The sequence below is a fragment of the Apium graveolens genome, chromosome 9, assembly GCF_009905375.1.
Source record: "Apium graveolens cultivar Ventura chromosome 9, ASM990537v1, whole genome shotgun sequence".
Lineage (NCBI taxonomy): Eukaryota > Viridiplantae > Streptophyta > Magnoliopsida > Apiales > Apiaceae > Apium > Apium graveolens.
In genome coordinates this window covers 286,932,085-286,950,406 of record NC_133655.1, presented here as the reverse complement: position 1 = coordinate 286,950,406, position 18,322 = coordinate 286,932,085, and the positions used below count along the sequence as shown (strand labels likewise).

At 35.5% G+C, this 18,322-nt stretch overlaps 1 protein-coding gene across 1 annotated transcript; it reads right to left on the bottom strand.

Moving 5' to 3' along the window:
- Positions 1 to 5,479: 5,479 nt before the first annotated feature.
- LOC141686529 (uncharacterized) lies at positions 5,480 to 6,196 on the bottom strand. The gene has a single exon (XM_074491558.1). It carries the CDS (start codon positions 6,194 to 6,196, stop codon positions 5,480 to 5,482), a length of 717 nt encoding a protein of 238 aa, XP_074347659.1.
- Between the last annotated feature and the right edge of the window lie 12,126 nt (positions 6,197 to 18,322).

Genomic DNA, 18,322 nt, shown 5'->3' with positions numbered 1-18,322 from the left:
CAATTCAATGAAACGCCTTCTATATTCCACTACATCTGTTTGCTATTGGTGGTGGAGCCACTGTTCTTGTAAGCTACCCATAGATGATGGTCGGAACTGCCACAACAACATGGACTTCAACTCTGTCCAATTCCGGATGGGACGACGCCCGTCTTTCCATTGAAACCATAGTAACGCATCCCCATCTAATGATACCACCGCCGCTTCCAAAGATTCCTCTTCTCCTAATCGGTAGAAATGAAAGTAACGCTCTGCTATCAAAATCCAGCCATCTGGGTTCATTCCATCGAACACCGGTAAATCCAGTTTTTTCACCTTCCAATTTCCTCCCACTGGGTCCCCAAACCGACCCGATCCAAACCCGAATCCACGGCCCGACCCAGTCCCTGACCCGAGACCCGATCCATAACCAAAACCCTCCTTTCGACCCGCTCCACTCCCTTCGACACCCTTCCCTAGCCCATTTAATTGAGTCGCCTCATTCACCTTCATGGACAACACCGTCGATCTCATCTCTTCTTGGAATTGCTCCTGTTCCTCCTTAGATCTGTTGATTCTCATCTCAACCCGCTGCATAGCCTGGTCCAACGTGACAAATAGATGCTCTATAAGGGAACTTTGTAGGCTTCTGGTCGCATTATTAACGACCGTTGCTATTTGTTCCCCGAGGGTTGTCCGTAGCTCTTCGATCCCCTTCTCAAGCTGCTCAATACGAGCTTGATTAGATGGCGGCGCAACCATTTCTCCTTGGATCTACTGCTCTGATACCAATTTGCTATGGATTCACTACGATTTACGAGACAAAGATAAGGATAAGGAAGAAATTGTACTGAATAATATAAATACTGGTTACAAAATAGATTTGCTACAATTCGAGATATAGCCTCTCCTACAGTTAACTCCCACTATAATCAACCTGCCTATAATTGTAAACCCTACTTCCTTTTATCCTCCCCACTTTCTCCTAACAAAAGACTATTCTGCCCTTCTTTAAAAATAACAAGTCTTCAGTCCATTTGGGCTTCAATAGCGTGGGCTTTCTTACTCTTGGGCCTTCTCACATATGTGAACAGTATAGGTGGCTGGCCTGGGTTTATAGCATCTTTTCACCCTTTATAATACACAAGCTTGAGTTTGTTTACACTGTTATGAAAAGATAAGGATTATCCTAATTATTAGTTAACACATCTATATCTACAAGTACATCAACTACTAGTTGTTTGACAATGATATCCTTATCTTTGGATTAAAAATGTTAGTTGCGATTATCCAGCTGAGGTCTTAATAAGTCTAGATACTGAAGTTCTTCTTGACAAGCTAGCCCCCAGCTGCACATACTGAAATTCTCTATTTAAGGCAGCTCCGAAAACACATCTTGAACAATTTCATACGAACACCATATCGCCTGCAAAAACGTACACAGCCAAATAATGAAAACCAATGTGCCAAACTAAACACACAGAAGATTGCACTATATCTATTTACGATGAAACTGTATTCATAAAACACAGAAGATGAAATGATGAACAATTTCATCTTGAATTTTGATTGCACTATATCTATTTACAATGAAACTGTATTCATAGACATAGAACCTGATTGTGTATTGATGAGCAACACGCAGAAGATGATGATAAGAGCAAGATGAAGACGATGATCGGTAATAGTAAAACGAAGATGATGATCAGTAGTGCATTGATCAAGTCACCATAGCTCTGATACCATAAAGGTTTTGTAAAGAACCCTTTAGCTCAATATATGAATAATGTGTTTTACAGATTTACAGAAATGAAAAATGTCATCCAAACTTTTAACTTACAGGGAAACTATAGCTGGTTATATACAAGAAGAGAGTAAGAATTTTCTAACTAACTTTTGGTGGGAAAAGAAACCAACTGACTAAACTTTTCTTACTCACTAAGCTAAGCTAAATAATTTATATTTATCAAGTAATGTTGATTGACTTTGACCAATGTGATATTGTATTACTAATATCCCCCCTCAAGTTGGGAGGTGTAGCAAAAGAAACCATCCCCAACTTGGACAACAGTTCCTTAAATTGAGGTAAAGGAACTATCTTTGTAAGAACATCTGCCAATTGGTTCATAGTAGGGAGATAACTGAGTTGCAGTAGACCTTCCAGCACTTTATCCCTTGTGAAATGACAATCAATTTCTATATGTTTTGTTCTCTCATGAAAGACTGGATTCCTGGCAATATGAAGAGCAGACTGATTATCACAGTTGAGTTGAACAGGTTTTAATCCATGAATGCCTAGTTCTTCCAACAATCTGACTGTCCAAACAACTTCAGAAGCAGCAGAAGCCATTGCTCTATACTTGGCCTCAGAAGAAGATCTGGACACAGTGGACTGCTTCTTTGATTTCCATGTAATAGGAGAATTTCCGAGTAATAAAACATAGCCAGTAACAGATCTTCTAGAATCAGGACATGAAGCCCAGTCTGAATCAGAAAAGGCCTGAAGAGTTATAGCAGTAGAAGCCTTAAGCAAAATCCCTTGACCTATGGTAGCATTTAAGTATCTCAGAGTGTGTAACAATGCATCATAATGAGGAACTCTTGGAGCCTGTAGGAACTGACTCAACACTTGAACTGTATAGCTCAGATCAGGTCTAGTATTTGTTAAAAAATTTAATTTCCCAACTATTGACCTGTAGAGCTCGGCATCTTTAAATAATGGTCCATCATCTGCTGTTAATCTAAGATCAGTCTTGTCTTTGCAAATAAATAAGCTATAATCCAATTTTGACTGATAAAACCCTTGACTAATAAGCTCATCAACTAAAGTTTCATGCCACTCCCTAGAGGCCTGCTTTAAACCATAAATTGACTTATTGAGTTTACAGACCTGATTAGGAGTGTGGACAATACCTTCTGGAACTCTCATGTAGACCTCCTCCTTTAAAGTGCCATGCAAAAAAGCATTATTTACATCCAGTTGATACATCTTCCAATTATTATGAGCATCCAATGCTATCAAACATCTTACAGTGCTCATTTTAACAACAGGAGAAAAGGTTTCTTGATAATCTATTCCATACTTCTGTGTAAATCCCTTGGCCACTAGTCTAGCTTTACATCTCTCAAGAGTTCCATCAGACTTTAATTTCACTTTGTACACCCATTTACATCCTATGGGTTTCTTTCCTTTTGGTAAATCAACCAGTATCCAAGTATTGTTATCTTGCAAAGCCTGTATTTCTTTCTGCATGGCATCTGTCCAAAGTGGATCACCAGATACCTCTAAATAAGAAGTTGGCTCAGTAATGTGGATGGAATTAGAGACAAAATTGGAATGACTTTCAGGCATCATATTCCTTGAAACAAGATTACACCAGTGCACATCAGAATTAAGGTTGAACATACACTGATAGTCTTTTAAGTATGAGGGAGTGGTCTTAAGTCTAGTGGAATGTCTGAGAGGTAAAGAAATGGTAGAAGTAGATATATCACTAGGATCAGATGAAGATGAATTTGTATGAGAATGAACAGAATCTTGTGATAAATAATTGTTGGGAATATGATTTGTAGAATTGCTATTGAGGACAGAGTTTGATGTTAAAATATGATCTGAATCATAATCTGTTTGAGTAGTAATGGGAAGAAATAAGGAATCTGTATATGTATTCATGGTGGAATTGGTAATCAAATGAAATGGAAAGTGAGATTCATAAAATATGACATCTCTGCTAACTGTAACAGTATTAGTTAGCAAATCTAAAACTTTATACCCTTTTTGGTTAACTGGATATCCTAAAAATACAGCCGGGGAAGCTCTATTATCAAATTTGGATCTGTTGACTTTGATAGTAGAAATGTAACACAAGCATCCAAAACACTTAAGATCTGACAGAATGGGTTGAGATTTATGTAATTTGTAATAAGGAGTCGAAAAATTAATGCTCTTTAAGGGCATTATGTTGATCAAATAGGTGGCACAAAGTATGCACTCACCCCAATATCTAGCAGGAAGTTTAGACTGAATATATAATGCCCTGGCTCTTTCTAAAAGATGCCTATGCTTTCTCTCTACAACTCCATTTTGTTGTGGAGAGTATGCACAAGTAGTCTGATTGATGATCCCTTCTTTTAAATACAACTCTTGCATTTTTCCAGCAGTAAGTTCTAAGGCATTATCAGATCTGACACAAAGTATAGAAGTATGGAATTGGTTTTTAACATATGAAATGAAATTTTGGAACACAACTGGAACATCAGATTTGTGCTTGAGAAGATGAATCCATGTGAATCTACTAAAATCATCGAAAATTGTAAGAAATTGATTACAACCAGATGTAGTTTTGACCTTATAAGGTCCCTAAACATCTATATATAAAAGTTGAAAGATAGCAGTAGTTTTAATGCTACTTGTAGGAAAGGGATTTCTAGTTTTCTTAGCTAAGGGACAAACTTGACATAAGTGCTCTGAACTGAATGACTTTACATCACAAGAAGGAACAATTAAACGCATTTGAGGAAATGGTAAGTGTCCTAGTCTCACATGCCAGAGAGAAGCAGAATGTGAGCCTGTAGCAGAAGATGAACTGAGACAAGCTTGAATAGGTGGAGAAGAATTCTTCAAAATAGCTTTGTCCATACTATACAAGCCATTACTCAATTTACCAAGAAGAGTTGGACCTTTCTGAGAATGGTCCTGAATGAGAAAACAATCAGAGTTGAATATTAATTGACATCCAAGATCAAGACACAGTTTATGAGTGGAAATAAGTTTGAATTGAAAAGTAGGAACTAGTAAAACATCTTTGAGTAAGATATTGCCATGAAGTAAGACATTTCCAATGTGTGTAACTGGCACTTTACTACCATTAGGAATAGTGATAGTATTGTCAATATCAGAAACAATAGAATATTGATAAAAATCATCTATTGTGTTGGTGATATGATCTGTAGCTCCACTATCAAGTAACCATTCAGATTTAGAGCAAGAAAGTAAGCAAGTCTTACCTGTAAGTAGAGCATTGTGAGAATCAGTAGCAGAATCAGATGTTTGAGTGTCTGAAATATGTTGTCTGTTCAAAATGTCCATGAGCTAATTGTACTGTTCTTGAGAAATATTGTTAGATTGATGAGTAACTGTATTGGAATGGTTATCTTCCTTGTGTTCAACTGGTGGAATGGAGACATCAGAATTTGGAACAAGAGCAGCTATCCTTTGATCTTTGTTGCCTCTGAAATTTGTCGGAAAGCCATGTATCTTAAAGCATCTATCAATGCTATGTCCTGGTACTTGACAATGAGTACAGTAGTAATTGGAGCCAGGTTTGGTAGCAAATCTCTTATTCCCATTACCACTATTACCATTGAAATTTGGTTGTCTGAATTGAATACTTCTGTTGTTGCTCCCTGAGAAACTTCCTTGTCTATTAGCAGATCTGTCATTATCAAAACCTCTTCTTCTATCAACTAGAAATGGCATTGATTCATTCTGATTGGAAACCTAAGAAATTTCCTTGTGTCTTTCCTCTTGAGCAAATAGCTTATAAGCAGCTGAAACATTTGGCAATGGTTGCATCATTAAAACATTTGCCCTTACTGCAGCAAAATTGTCATTTAGTTTCATCATGAACTGCAATATTTTCTGATCCTGTTGTCTGTCCTGTATTCTGTGAGTCAAATTACAAGTGCATTTTTTGCAAGTACAGACTGGGAGAGGGTTGACATCTGATATACCATCCCAAACTGTCTTGATTGCAGTAAAGAATTCTGAGATATTCTGGGAACCTTGTACAATTTCTGATAATTTCTGCTCTAAAGAATACACTTCTGTCATAGAAGCATATCCATAACGTTCTTCCAAATCGTACCAAATCTCTCTAGCAGTTTGCAGAAACAACACACTCTTTGCTATAGTGACATCAAGATTGAAAATAAGCCATGAAATGACAAGATCATTGCACCTCGCCCAAAACTTGTATTCTGGTGAAGTTTTGTCAGGAATTTCAATCGTTTCATCAACGAAACCAATCTTATTTTTGGCTGATAATACTAACAGCATTGATCTTTTCCAGTTATTAAATCCGTTTCCATCAAACTTAAAAGAAACTAATTGAGTCGAAGATGCATCAGAAGGATGTATGTAATGCACACTAGACGGATCATGTTTGTTGACAATGATATTCTGATCAGTAGAAGTAGAATCAGAAGCGGAAGCCATGTTTAATCAAGGTTGATACGAACAAATGTATCAAGGTTTTCTCAGAGAAAATTTGACAAACAGTTGATGTGCAATCGGAATTTCAACAAATGTTTGATACAAATCAGCGATGAAATTTCTCAGAAATATCTATGATTCAACAGGTAATCACAAATTCTAGATGTATAAAGAAAATCGACAGGATTCAGAAAAATAATGGACCAAATGGTCAATTTTAAGCAAATCAAAACTAAGAAAATTGCAGAAATATTCAGAGAAATGAATTTTGATTGCACTATATCTATTTACGATGAAACTGTATTCATAGACATAGAACCTGATTGTGTATTAATGAGCAACACGCAGAAGATGATGATAACAGCAAGACGAAGACGATGATCGGTAACAGTAAAACGAAGATGATGATCAGTAGTGCATTGATCAAGTCACCATAGCTCTGATACCATAAAGGTTTTGTAAAGAACCCTTTAGCTCAATATATGAATAATGTGTTTTACAGATTTACAGAAATGAAAAATGTCATCCAAACTTTTAACTTACAGGGAAACTATAGCTGGTTATATACAAGAAGAGAGTAAGAATTTTCTAACTAACTTTTGGCGGGAAAAGAAACCAACTGACTAAAATTTTCTTACTCACTAAGCTAAGCTAAATAATTTATATTTATCAAGTAATGTTGATTGAATTTGACCAATGTGATATTGTATTACTAATAGACATCAAGATCAAATGCACCTTCATTACTTCATTTAGGTTGTAAGCTCTAATCATTAATGAAAAAATGTTTGAAAAAGTTGATGCTTGACACAATATCAGACACTTTCAAAGCAAATTTGTGTCAACAACAAAAGAAACCAGCTAATGAGCCAAATCATGATAACACAGTCTAAACTACCACAAGATATCGAGTAATGGTGTGTGCCCAACTATTTTCTCCAGATATTTCAAACAATTAGACTCCCTGTTATCAGCAATGATAAACTTGCCTGCTCCAATAAATCTTAACGTTAAAGTTTTAACTAATCCAAAATCCACACTTGGACTTGTAGTTCAGGCACAATCGTCATCTTATTGGATTATCTTTTGGCAAGAGTTTGTGAACCGAAAGTCTCCCTTATTACTCAAACTCCCTCTACTACGTACTGCGATTATGGTGAGGATTCACAAACTTCGCAGTTTAACATGTGTAGTAATCCTTATTACTCCTGTAAATCTGTAATCCTCATGAAGACAATCAAAGAGATAGTCTAAAGGAAGGAATGCAGAGAATTGTTACTGAGAGTTTTAACCTTATCCAGGAGTATGGAATGGCTACACTGTTTACCCTGATTACATTCCAGGAGCATGAGACCATAAATAGGCTCAACTAAATGACAAACTAAGAGACAGCTGTTAAGACCCAGACAATCTCATCCATACATCAATAACAACCTTAATGTTCCAATGAGACAAAAGTAGAAAATACTAGGAAAGCAGTAAAGGACAATAAAACAGATCAGCAGAGTAGAAAATACACTAGTATTTCCTCAATACTCCCCCTCAAGCGACAGGGGAGCCCTTGGATGAGACTGTAAGCTTGTTCAAATGAGCATTGTGTAAACCAACTGACAGCTGCTTGGTGAAGATGTCCGCCACCTGTTTTTGAGAAGACACATGAGTAGTCTTAATGTTTCCAGCTTTGACTTGATCATGAACTTAGTGACAGTCTAATTCAACGTGCTTGGTACGCTCATGAAGTACCGGGTTTGCAGCTATAGAAAGGGCTGCTTTATTGTCACAGTTCAACAGAGTAGGTGGAATATTTTTGAGGCCCAAATCTTTAAGTAAGGCAGCTAACCAAGTTACTTCACATGTGGTGAGGGCCATTGCCTGGTATTCTGCTTCTGCAGAGGATCTCGAGACTACGGACTGTTTTTTGGACTTCCACGAGATGGGCGAGTTGCCTAAGAAAATACAGTAACCCGTGGTGGATCTTCGGGAAATTGGACAAGACGCCCAGTCACTATTGTAAAACGCAGTCAACTGGGCTGCAGAATTGGAAGCTAACAGGATGTCTTGAGACTTTGAACCAGCAAGATACCGCAGTAATCGATAAGCAGCTTGGAGATATGCCGTGGTTGGCTTGTTGGTGTATTGAGAGAGAAGTTGCATGCTAAAACAAATGTATGGGCGTGTGATTGTCAGGTAAATCAACTGTCCAAGTAGACGTTGGTACACCAGAGGATTAGGAAGAGGATCACCCATATCTGGAGTTAACTTTATGTGAGAATCCAAAGGTAGCAATAAAGGCCTGGCATTCAACAAGTTGTGCTCCTTTAAGATGTCAATTGTGTACTTTCGCTGACTTAGGAAAATACCATCAGCAGAGTTGTCAATCTCAAGACCCAGAAAATAACGCAGCTGGCCAAGATCTTTCATGTGGAAATGTTGAGCTAGAAGAGACTTGAGTTCGCCAATGACTGTGAGACAGTTGCCACTCAACAACAAATCATCAACGTAAACTAGAACAAGTGTTATGTTGGAAGAAGTGTGCTTGCTGAATAAGCTATAGTCCGTTTAGGACTGTTGATATCCCATTTGGAGTAGAGTCGTAGATAATTTGTCAAACCATAAACGTGGTGCTTGACGGAGACCATACAGAGACTTACTTAGATGACAGACCAGATTTGGTGGGACAAGAGGCAGCTCCATATTCACAGAAATTCTACCCCCAATTCCTCCGTAACCTTTAGGCATTTTCATATAGATAATTTTAGACAAGTTACCATGTAAAAAGGCGTTAGATACATCCATTTGATGAGTGTACCAGCTTTGAATTGCAGCCACAACAAGAACAGTTCGAACGGTTGTAAGTTTGGCAACCGGAGTGAAGGTTTCAAAGTAGTCCACACCGGACTTTTGGTGACAACCCAAGATAACCAGACGTGCTTTGTACTTGTCTATGGAACCATCCTGTTTGAAATTTGTTTTGAAAATCCATTTAGAACCAATAGCACGTTTTCCTTGAGGTAGCTCCACAATATCCCAAGTGTTGTTCAGTTCAAGAGCTTCCAGCTCTAAATCCATTGCTTCGACCCACTCATTACTTTGGACAGCCACATTAAAGGAGACAGGGTCTTGGTGTGTAGAGACAATAGATAAAAAACAATTAAAATTGTTGTCTATAGATGTAACAGCAAGATTCGAAATGTGATGAGTATTATTGAGTGTCACAAAATCTTGTAGCCAATGTGGTGGAACATGAGGTCTAGTAGATCTCCTAACAGGAACAGGAGAGAGAACAGGTGGAACGGGACTGTTGGCAGCAGAAGAAGATTCTGGGCTTGGTGGAGTGGAATTCTACTGTTGTGGTACAGGTATATCAGTTGTGTATAGTTCATCGACACAATTATAGTTGTTATTAGTTATAGAAGGAGGGATGTGCTGCATATAGCTGCTGGCAGAGTCTTTATGATATGGAAAAATGGTTTCGTGAAACACCACATCTCTAGAGGAAAATTCTTGTTTTGTAAGAAGGTTTAGAAGACGATAGCCTTTCTGACCTGGTGGGTAGCCAAGGAAAACACAAGGCACACCACGATGTTCAAATTTATCAAGAGGTGGAGAAGGAATATATATACAAAGGCCAAGCCCCCGAAGACCTTTAGATTATCATATTTAGGTAATTCATTGTATAACAGCTCATGAGGAGATTTGTTATGCAGAACAGGACTTGGAATTTTATTGATCAAATGCACGGCTGTAAGAACACAAGCCCCCCAGAAATCCAAAGGCAAACCAGCATGAAAACAAAGAGCTCTAGCCACCTCTAAAATGTGACGGTGTTTCACGCATCGATTATCAGAAATTGCAAGTTTGAAAATTAAGTGAACATAATGTACCAGGAATAATTGGATAGTGTAATTGTATTTATTAATAACATCCTCGCCCATTCAAGAACTAAGGAAGACCAAGTTGAACACCTGAAGATATACATGCGAAGGGTGAGAGATTAGCAACTGCGTTCGAAGCTTCAAAGGTATGAACTTTGGTTATAATTAATTATGAGCTACAAAAGTATGGTTAATTACCAACCAAGCAAGATCTATTCAGAGAAAGGTGTCTTGAAAAGAAAAGAAAGAGTGAATATCACTAAGATTGTAGGGGAATAAATAAAGGGATAGGATAGAAATTGAGAGCAGGTTTGATCCGACTCCTGGAATATACTGATACTTATTTTGTTGTTAAATATCAAAGGTCGTATTAATATAGATGATTGGTGTTGACTTCAGTATGGAATGTTGTTAACTTTCATTTTCTCAGGTTAATCTCTCAACCTCATAATTTTTCATAACTTTAGCGTATAATACCAATCTTTCCTTAATAGCCTCTCGATAACATCATATTCTATTTGTTGCTTGCATAACTCAATTCAACTCTCCATCTCCTATATATAATGGAGCTAACCTACTCCTTCTGAATATATACAGATAAACGCCTTATGAATGCGCTGTATGGGTAACAGTGAAGCCAACTCACTTCTACTTATCCTGTCTATTTACTACTTAGGAGGAACAACATAACACATCTTAATTCTCTTTTTCTTTCTAATTCTAGTAACTCGTGCCTACGTGCGTTTCTAATTGTTACTCGGTGTTGAATCTCGTCCTCATATGTTTCTTCGTTCAAATAATCTAATTTGTAATCACTTCCCATCGCACTGGAGGCTTTTTAACCGTTCCTGTAATCTTCTTCTTCATTTGTAAATGATGCACTGGAACCGGGGCGCATTGGCTTTCTGACATTACCTATGATATTCCCCAAGTACCTTTCCTATAATTCCTCGGTCTCATTATTTTAATCACAATTCAACGGTCTTTCACTGACATTAAATCTGTCAGTTACTCACGTAATCTGAATCAACCTTCATTTTATACGTAGGGTGCTAAATTACCTTTCTTAGCCATATACATTTAAACATCTTATGAACTCGTTATGCCTGCAACAACAGGGTCAACTCATTCGTAACCGTTCTAGCTATCTCATTGTCTTGATGGACTAACTTGAGTTATACCAATCTGATTTTCTTTCTAATTTTAACAATTTGCGATTATGCACCTTCCATTTTCCTGACTGTTCAACTTTACTTCTCGCGTCTCCTTCTGTTTGGTTAATCTGGCCTATAATTGTTTTTAATCGTACTCGAGAACCTTTAGTTAGTTTCTTGTACTTTCACTCCGTATCCGCCCGATATACTAAGCTCATGGCGTTTAATGCTTCGAAATGTTTTGAATATATTAAAACTAACAATTAAAAAGGCAATCTCGACCATCGCATTTAACTCACCATTTTGTAGTATTTTTCAATTTTTTTTTAATTATTAACAAGTATATTCATCGAGTGAAATCTTTTACTCTTTAAAAGGAATATTAATTTGGAATAGAATGAACCATAACTTTATTCAAAACCGAACTCTTGGTACTAATACTAATTTTTGTTATCATATTCAAAGAATTTTCAGAGAATCAAATCTTAATTTCTACATGATACTGAGCTCTATTTCTGAAGTATAATATACCAAATTGACCAGAAAAACATGCTCTATAACATGGAATCATCAAAACACATCAACAACATCAAGAACAAATTTTCATAATTTAATTATTAAATAATTCGAATATAAATAAATAAATAAGAAAATTACCATGATTTATGGGTAGAAACTGATGATTGATTCAGAAAGAAGATTTCGAGAGCTTCGTTTTGATATGCTGCACGCCCGAATTGGAGTTCGATAACGCCTTCGTTCGTGTGTTTGATTCTCGGAAACGTATCGGTTTTCTAGGGTTTCTCTGTGTTTACGGTATTTTTACTGGTTGCAAATGAATAAATGAATAAAATAAAATAAGAAATATGCTATATATATTTACGGAATATTGATTCGTTCTGGATCGTTTTGGATCTTTAAATTAATTGTTTAGCCGCTAAGTAACTGCAATAACGATCCTATTTGATATCAGTTTTGGATAATTATCTCAACCGGGCTTTTTATAAAATACTCTATACAAAAATAATGTAATAATATCCCATCTTTTGAAAATACGGGTTTCGTTGATTTACCGAAATGATTGTCGTATCGAAAATTTTGCGTCGGGCCGCGCACGGGTCAAACCGTAATCCGGATCGAAAAAGTCAAAACACGGAAAATGTCCGGAATTACCAGATTAGGTTAGGAAGGGGTTTCCGGAAGAGTTTCGGGTTGTAAAAACGTAAAAACGATTGAAGTCGGACGATTCCCGACTTTATAAAATAATTTTTATAATTAATCAGAAAATAATTAATAATTCATAAATCATTATAAAATCATCTAACATTCCAAAAATTACCAGAAAAATACCTTAATTATCTATATTTTATTCTGGACATATTAAAATTAACATACTCACATCTTATTACATACAACCATCCAAATATTATTATCAAACACCAGATAATTCACCAAAATTCATATAATATTCACATAATAATCATATATTGATATAAATAATTATACGAGATGTAACATCCGGGGAAATATCGTATAATTATTTATATCAATATATGATTATTATGTGAATATTATATGATTTTTTGGTGAATTATCTGGTGTTTGATAATAATATTTGGATGTTTGTATGTAATAAAATGTGAGTATGATAATTTTAATATGTCCAGAATAAAATATAGATAATTAAGGTATTTTTCTGGTAATTTTTGGAATGTTAGATGATTTTATAATGATTTATGAATTATTAATTATTTTCTGATTAATTATAAAAATTATTTTATAAAGCCAGGAATCGTCCGACTTCAATCGTTTTTACGTTTTTACAACCCGAAACTCTTTCGAAAACTCCTTCCTAACCTAATCTGGTAATTCTGGACATTTTCCGTGTTTTGACTTTTACGATCCGGATTCAAGGGGTTATTTATTTATTTCTTTCTTTTATGTAATGATTGTTTAGTGACACCAAATCTTGACCCCGGATTTGGGTTGTTACAGTTCTCTGATTTTCTTTCTAATTTTAATAATTTACGATTATGCACCTTCCATTTTCCTGATTGTTCAACTTTATTTCTCGCTTCTCCTTTTATTTGGTTAATCTGGCCTATAATTGTTTTTAATCGTATTCGAGAACCTTTAGTTGGTTTCTTGTACTTTCACTCCGCATCCGCCCGATATACTAAGCTCATGGCGTTTAATGCTTCGAAATGTTTTGAATCTATTAAAACTAACAATTAAAAAGGCAATCTCGACCATCGCATTTAACTCACCATTTTGTAGTATTTTTCAATTTCTTTTTAATTATTAACAAGTATATTCATCGAGTGAAATCTTTTACTCTTTAAAAGGAATATTAATTTGGAATAGAATGAATCATAACTTTATTCAAAACCGAACTCTTGGTACTAATACTAATTTTTGTTGTCATATAAATTTAGATATCAATATGAACTTTGATGCTAACAACATTCCATACTGAAGTCAACACCAATCATCTATATTAATACCACCTTTGATATTTAACAACAAAATAAGTATTAGTATATTCCAGGAGTCGGATCAAACCTGCTCTCAATTTCTAACTTTTCCTATCCCTTTATTCATTCCCCCGCAACCTTAGTGATATTCACTCTTTCTTTTCTTCTCAAGACACCTTTCTCTGAATAGATCTTGTTTGGTTGGTAATTAACCACACTTTCGTAGCTTATAATTAATTATAACCAAAGTTCATACCTTTGAAGCTTCGAACGCAGTTGCTAATCTCTCACCCTTCGCATGTATATCTTCAGGTGTTCAACTTGGTCTTCCTTAGTTCTTGAATGGGCGAGGATGTTATCAATAAATACAATTACACTATCTTATTACTCCTAGTACATTATGTTCACTTAATCTTCAAACTTGCAATTTCTAATAATCGATGTGTGACTTCATAACTCCCTTCTCTTTTCTCCATGATCACTTTTGTGTGTAGCGTGAAGTACCCCTTTTTTTTCGTTAGTCTTTTCATTCCATATTTCTGAAGTTTTCCTTCACTCAATATCTTATTTCTACTGGGCTATACGATACAGGGCTTTTGACACCAGCTCGACTCGTACAGTAACCGACGAAAATTCTTACCTCATTTTACAAGGTAACCTTGGTAAATCATTCGTTAGAATCTTCAGGGCTTCACTTTAATTATGGAGAATTCCGATATGAGATTCATTGTATCGTTCTTCTCTAATAGTTTGCCACGAATGCTGTTGTTAAATTTTCCCTGCTTACGCGCATTCTTTGAATGAAATTCTTGTCTTCAACTTCCGGTGTTTTACTTCATTCCCCTATTACTTCTGGCATAACTGATGTTCACAACATATATCCTGGATTATCTTATAACATTTCTTTATCATTCTTTTGATTCCACTTCTTTTCTTATTTAGTTCTTCATTCTCATTACTCATTAACTCTTCTAACATAAGAATGTCTTTTTATTGATAATATTGATATATGCATTATTAGCTAAGTCATTTCTGAGATTAATAAAAGGTTTTTATTTATAATATTTAAATTCTTACAAACAAAATTATCGAATTTCATCGGTAGATATTTCCTTAGCCTTGCTTAAATCATCGCAGTTCGCGTATTTGACTTTCCCTCAATTGATCAGCATTTCTTCTTCCCAAATTCACATGAATACTTTGTTAGTGTACCTTAGATACTTAGATTTACGAGCTTTCGAAAACTTTTATTCAATCGCCATTCGATATGGTTATACTTTCCAGTCCTTCCGGGAATGCTATTTCAGATAATAGAACCTCTTTGCTTTATCTTGAACCTCCAGTTTTTGAAAATATTCTACTTACTGACATATACCAATTACTTTCTGTTCCTCTTGTTTATCGAAAAGAGCATATTCATCTAGATAAAGTCTCGCACATGTCTGTGGTAACATCACGCTAATTCTACTAACTTTTGATTCCTGCTAATGCCATCACTACCTTCAACTTGCTAACCGCTTTGATTTTGGATCTGAAAATCATGTTAGAGCTTGACTTAATCTAATTGAAATCGATCTCTATTTAGCTAACCATTAGTTGGTAAAGTTGATCAATTAACTCTTTTAACCGATCACTTAAACCAAGTGAAGACTAGCTAACTAGAATCAAAGACCAATTACATAAAGTCAATTCGATCATAACATTCTTTCTCAAGAACCGAAATCACAACCATTCGGAGTACAACTGGGAGTGAGAATATACTTCTTTATCCTTATATGTAGAGTAATCTCTGAAAATTTGGGCAGCATCTCCCCTATACCATCAACTACCAGTCGGACTTAAACTGATACCATCAATCTACCAAATCATTTACAATCACATCCATCCATATCCATCAACCAAATTCATCCATCCACCATAGTTCAGACTATATCATTCGGATTAGTATAGGTATGATTAACTGGCATAACATATATCTTTTGAAATGAGACTTAAGGTCTTAATTCTCTGGATTTTTAAAATAATTTTTGAAATTAAATATAGATTTTTATGATTAAAACAGAATTTTAAAATAATTTTTAAAATAAAAGAATTTAGAAATAACTTCTGATTTTTGATTTAGGGAAAATATGGATTAAAGCCGGGTTATATCCCGGGTTGAAACTGACCCGACCGGGTCGTTGAAGAACAGGCCGGCCGGTGCAGATTCCGGCGGCCGGGAACGAACTCCGGCGAACTAATTCACAGCCATAAACAGATGGGTTGATGTGAATTCTGTTACCCACCAATTCCATCTCGTCATAGCAACAATAATACGGCTTAATCTATCACAGGCACCCCCTGAAACCCCGTTCCCGGCGACCATCGCCATTAACTCCGGCGAGGTGCTTGAAAATCCGGCCACTCGATTCGGGGTTCCAACACAGAAACTATATATATGAATCAACTTAAAACTTCACGATCTACACTCCTGTAACCTCCAAATCTCCCCAGAATCAACCAAATTAAAATCCCCAAATTTCGATATAAACCCTAATTAACGGAATTTATATTTCACCTATTGTTCGAATGATTTAATGGCATAAACAGAAAGAGAATAGAAATCTGAATGTTTAATTAATATTCCTTTTAAAGAGTAAAAGATTTCACTCGATGAATATACTTGTTAATAATTAAAAAAAAGAAATTGAAAAATACTACAAAATGGTGAGTTAAATGCGATGGTCGAGATTGCCTTTTTAATTGTTAGTTTTAATATATTCAAAACATTTCGAAGCATTAAACGCCATGAGCTTAGTATATCGGGCGGATACGGAGTGAAAGTACAAGAAACCAACTAAAGGTTCTCGAGTACGATTAAAAACAATTATAGGCCAGATTAACCAAACAGAAGGAGACGCGAGAAGTAAAGTTGAACAGTCAGGAATATGGAAGGTGCATAATCGCAAATTGTTAAAATTAGAAAGAAAATCAAATTGGTATAACTCAAGTTAGTCCATCAATACAATGAGATAGCTAGAACGGTTACGAATGAGTTGACCCTGTTGTTGCAGGCATAACGAGTTCATAAGATGTTTAAATGTATATGGCTAATAAAGGTAATTTAGCTCTCTACGTATAAAATGAAGGTTGATTCAGATTACGTGAGTAACTGACAGATTTAATGTCAGTGAAAGACCGTTGAATTGTGATTAAAATAATGAGACCGAGGAATTATAGGAAAGGTACTTGGGGAATATCATAGTCAACGTCAGAAAGCCAATGCACCCCGGTTCCAGTGCATCATTTACAAATGAAGAAGAAGATTACAGGAATGGTTAAAAAGCCTCCAGTGCGATGGGAAGTGATTACAAATTAGATTATTTGAACGAAGAAACATATGAGGACGAGATTCAATACCGAGTAACAACTGGAAACACACGTAGGCACGAGTTACTAGAATTATAAAGAAAAAGAGAATTAAGATGTGTTATGTTGTTCCTCCTAAGTAGTAAATAGACAGGATAAGTAGAAGTGAGTTGGCTTCACCGTTACCCATACAGCGCATTCATAAGGCGTTTATCTGTATATATTCAGAAGGAGTAGGTTAGCTCCATTATATATAGGAGATGGAGAGTTGAACTGAGTTATGCAAATAACAAATAGAATATGATGTTAGCGCGAGGCTATAAAGGAAAGATTGGTATTATACGCTAAAGTTATGAAAAATTATGAGGTTGAGAGATTAACCTGAGAAAATGAAAGTTATATACTTGAAAAGTATTAGTATTATTCCTTAGCGTGATTCTGAGGACAGAATCCTTTTAAGGGAGGAAGGATGTAACATTCGGGGAAATATCGTATAATTATTTATATCAATATATGATTATTATGTGAATATTATATGAATTTTTGGTGAATTATCTGGTGTTTGATAATAATATTTAGATGTTTGTATGTAATAAAATGTGATTATGATAATTTTAATATGTCCAGGATAAAATATAGAAAATTAAGGTATTTTTCTGGTAATTTTTGGAATGTTAGATGATTTTATAATGATTTATGAATTATTAATTATTTTCTGATTAATTATAAAAATTATTTTATAAAGCCAAGAATCGTCCGACTTCAATCATTTTTACGTTTTTACAACCCGAAACTCTTTCAAAAACTCCTTCCTAACCTAATCTGGTAATTCCGGACATTTTCCGTGTTTTGACTTTTTCGATCCGGATTACGGTTTGACCCGTGTGCGGCCCGGTGCAAAATTTTCGATACGATAATCATTTCGATAAATCAACGAAACCCGTATTTTCAAAAGACGAGATATTATCACATTATTTTCGTATAGAGTATTTTATAAAAAGCCCGGTTGAGATAGTTATCCAAAACTGATATCAAATTGGATCGTTATTGCAGTTACTTAGCGGCGAAGCAACTAATTTAACGATCCAGAACGATCCAATATTCCATAAATATAAATAGTCTATTTCTTATTTCCTTTATTCCGTTTATTCATTTGCAACCAGTTAAAATACCGTAAATACAGAGAAAACCCTAGAAAACCGATACGTTCCTGAGAATCAAACACACGAACGAAGACGTTATCGAACTCCGCTTCAGGCGTGCAGCATATCAAAACGA

Coding starts and splice junctions, on each gene's coding strand:
- LOC141686529 (XM_074491558.1), bottom strand. CDS start 6,196: ATGGCTTCCGCTTCTGATTCTACTTCTACTGATCAGAATATCATTGTC.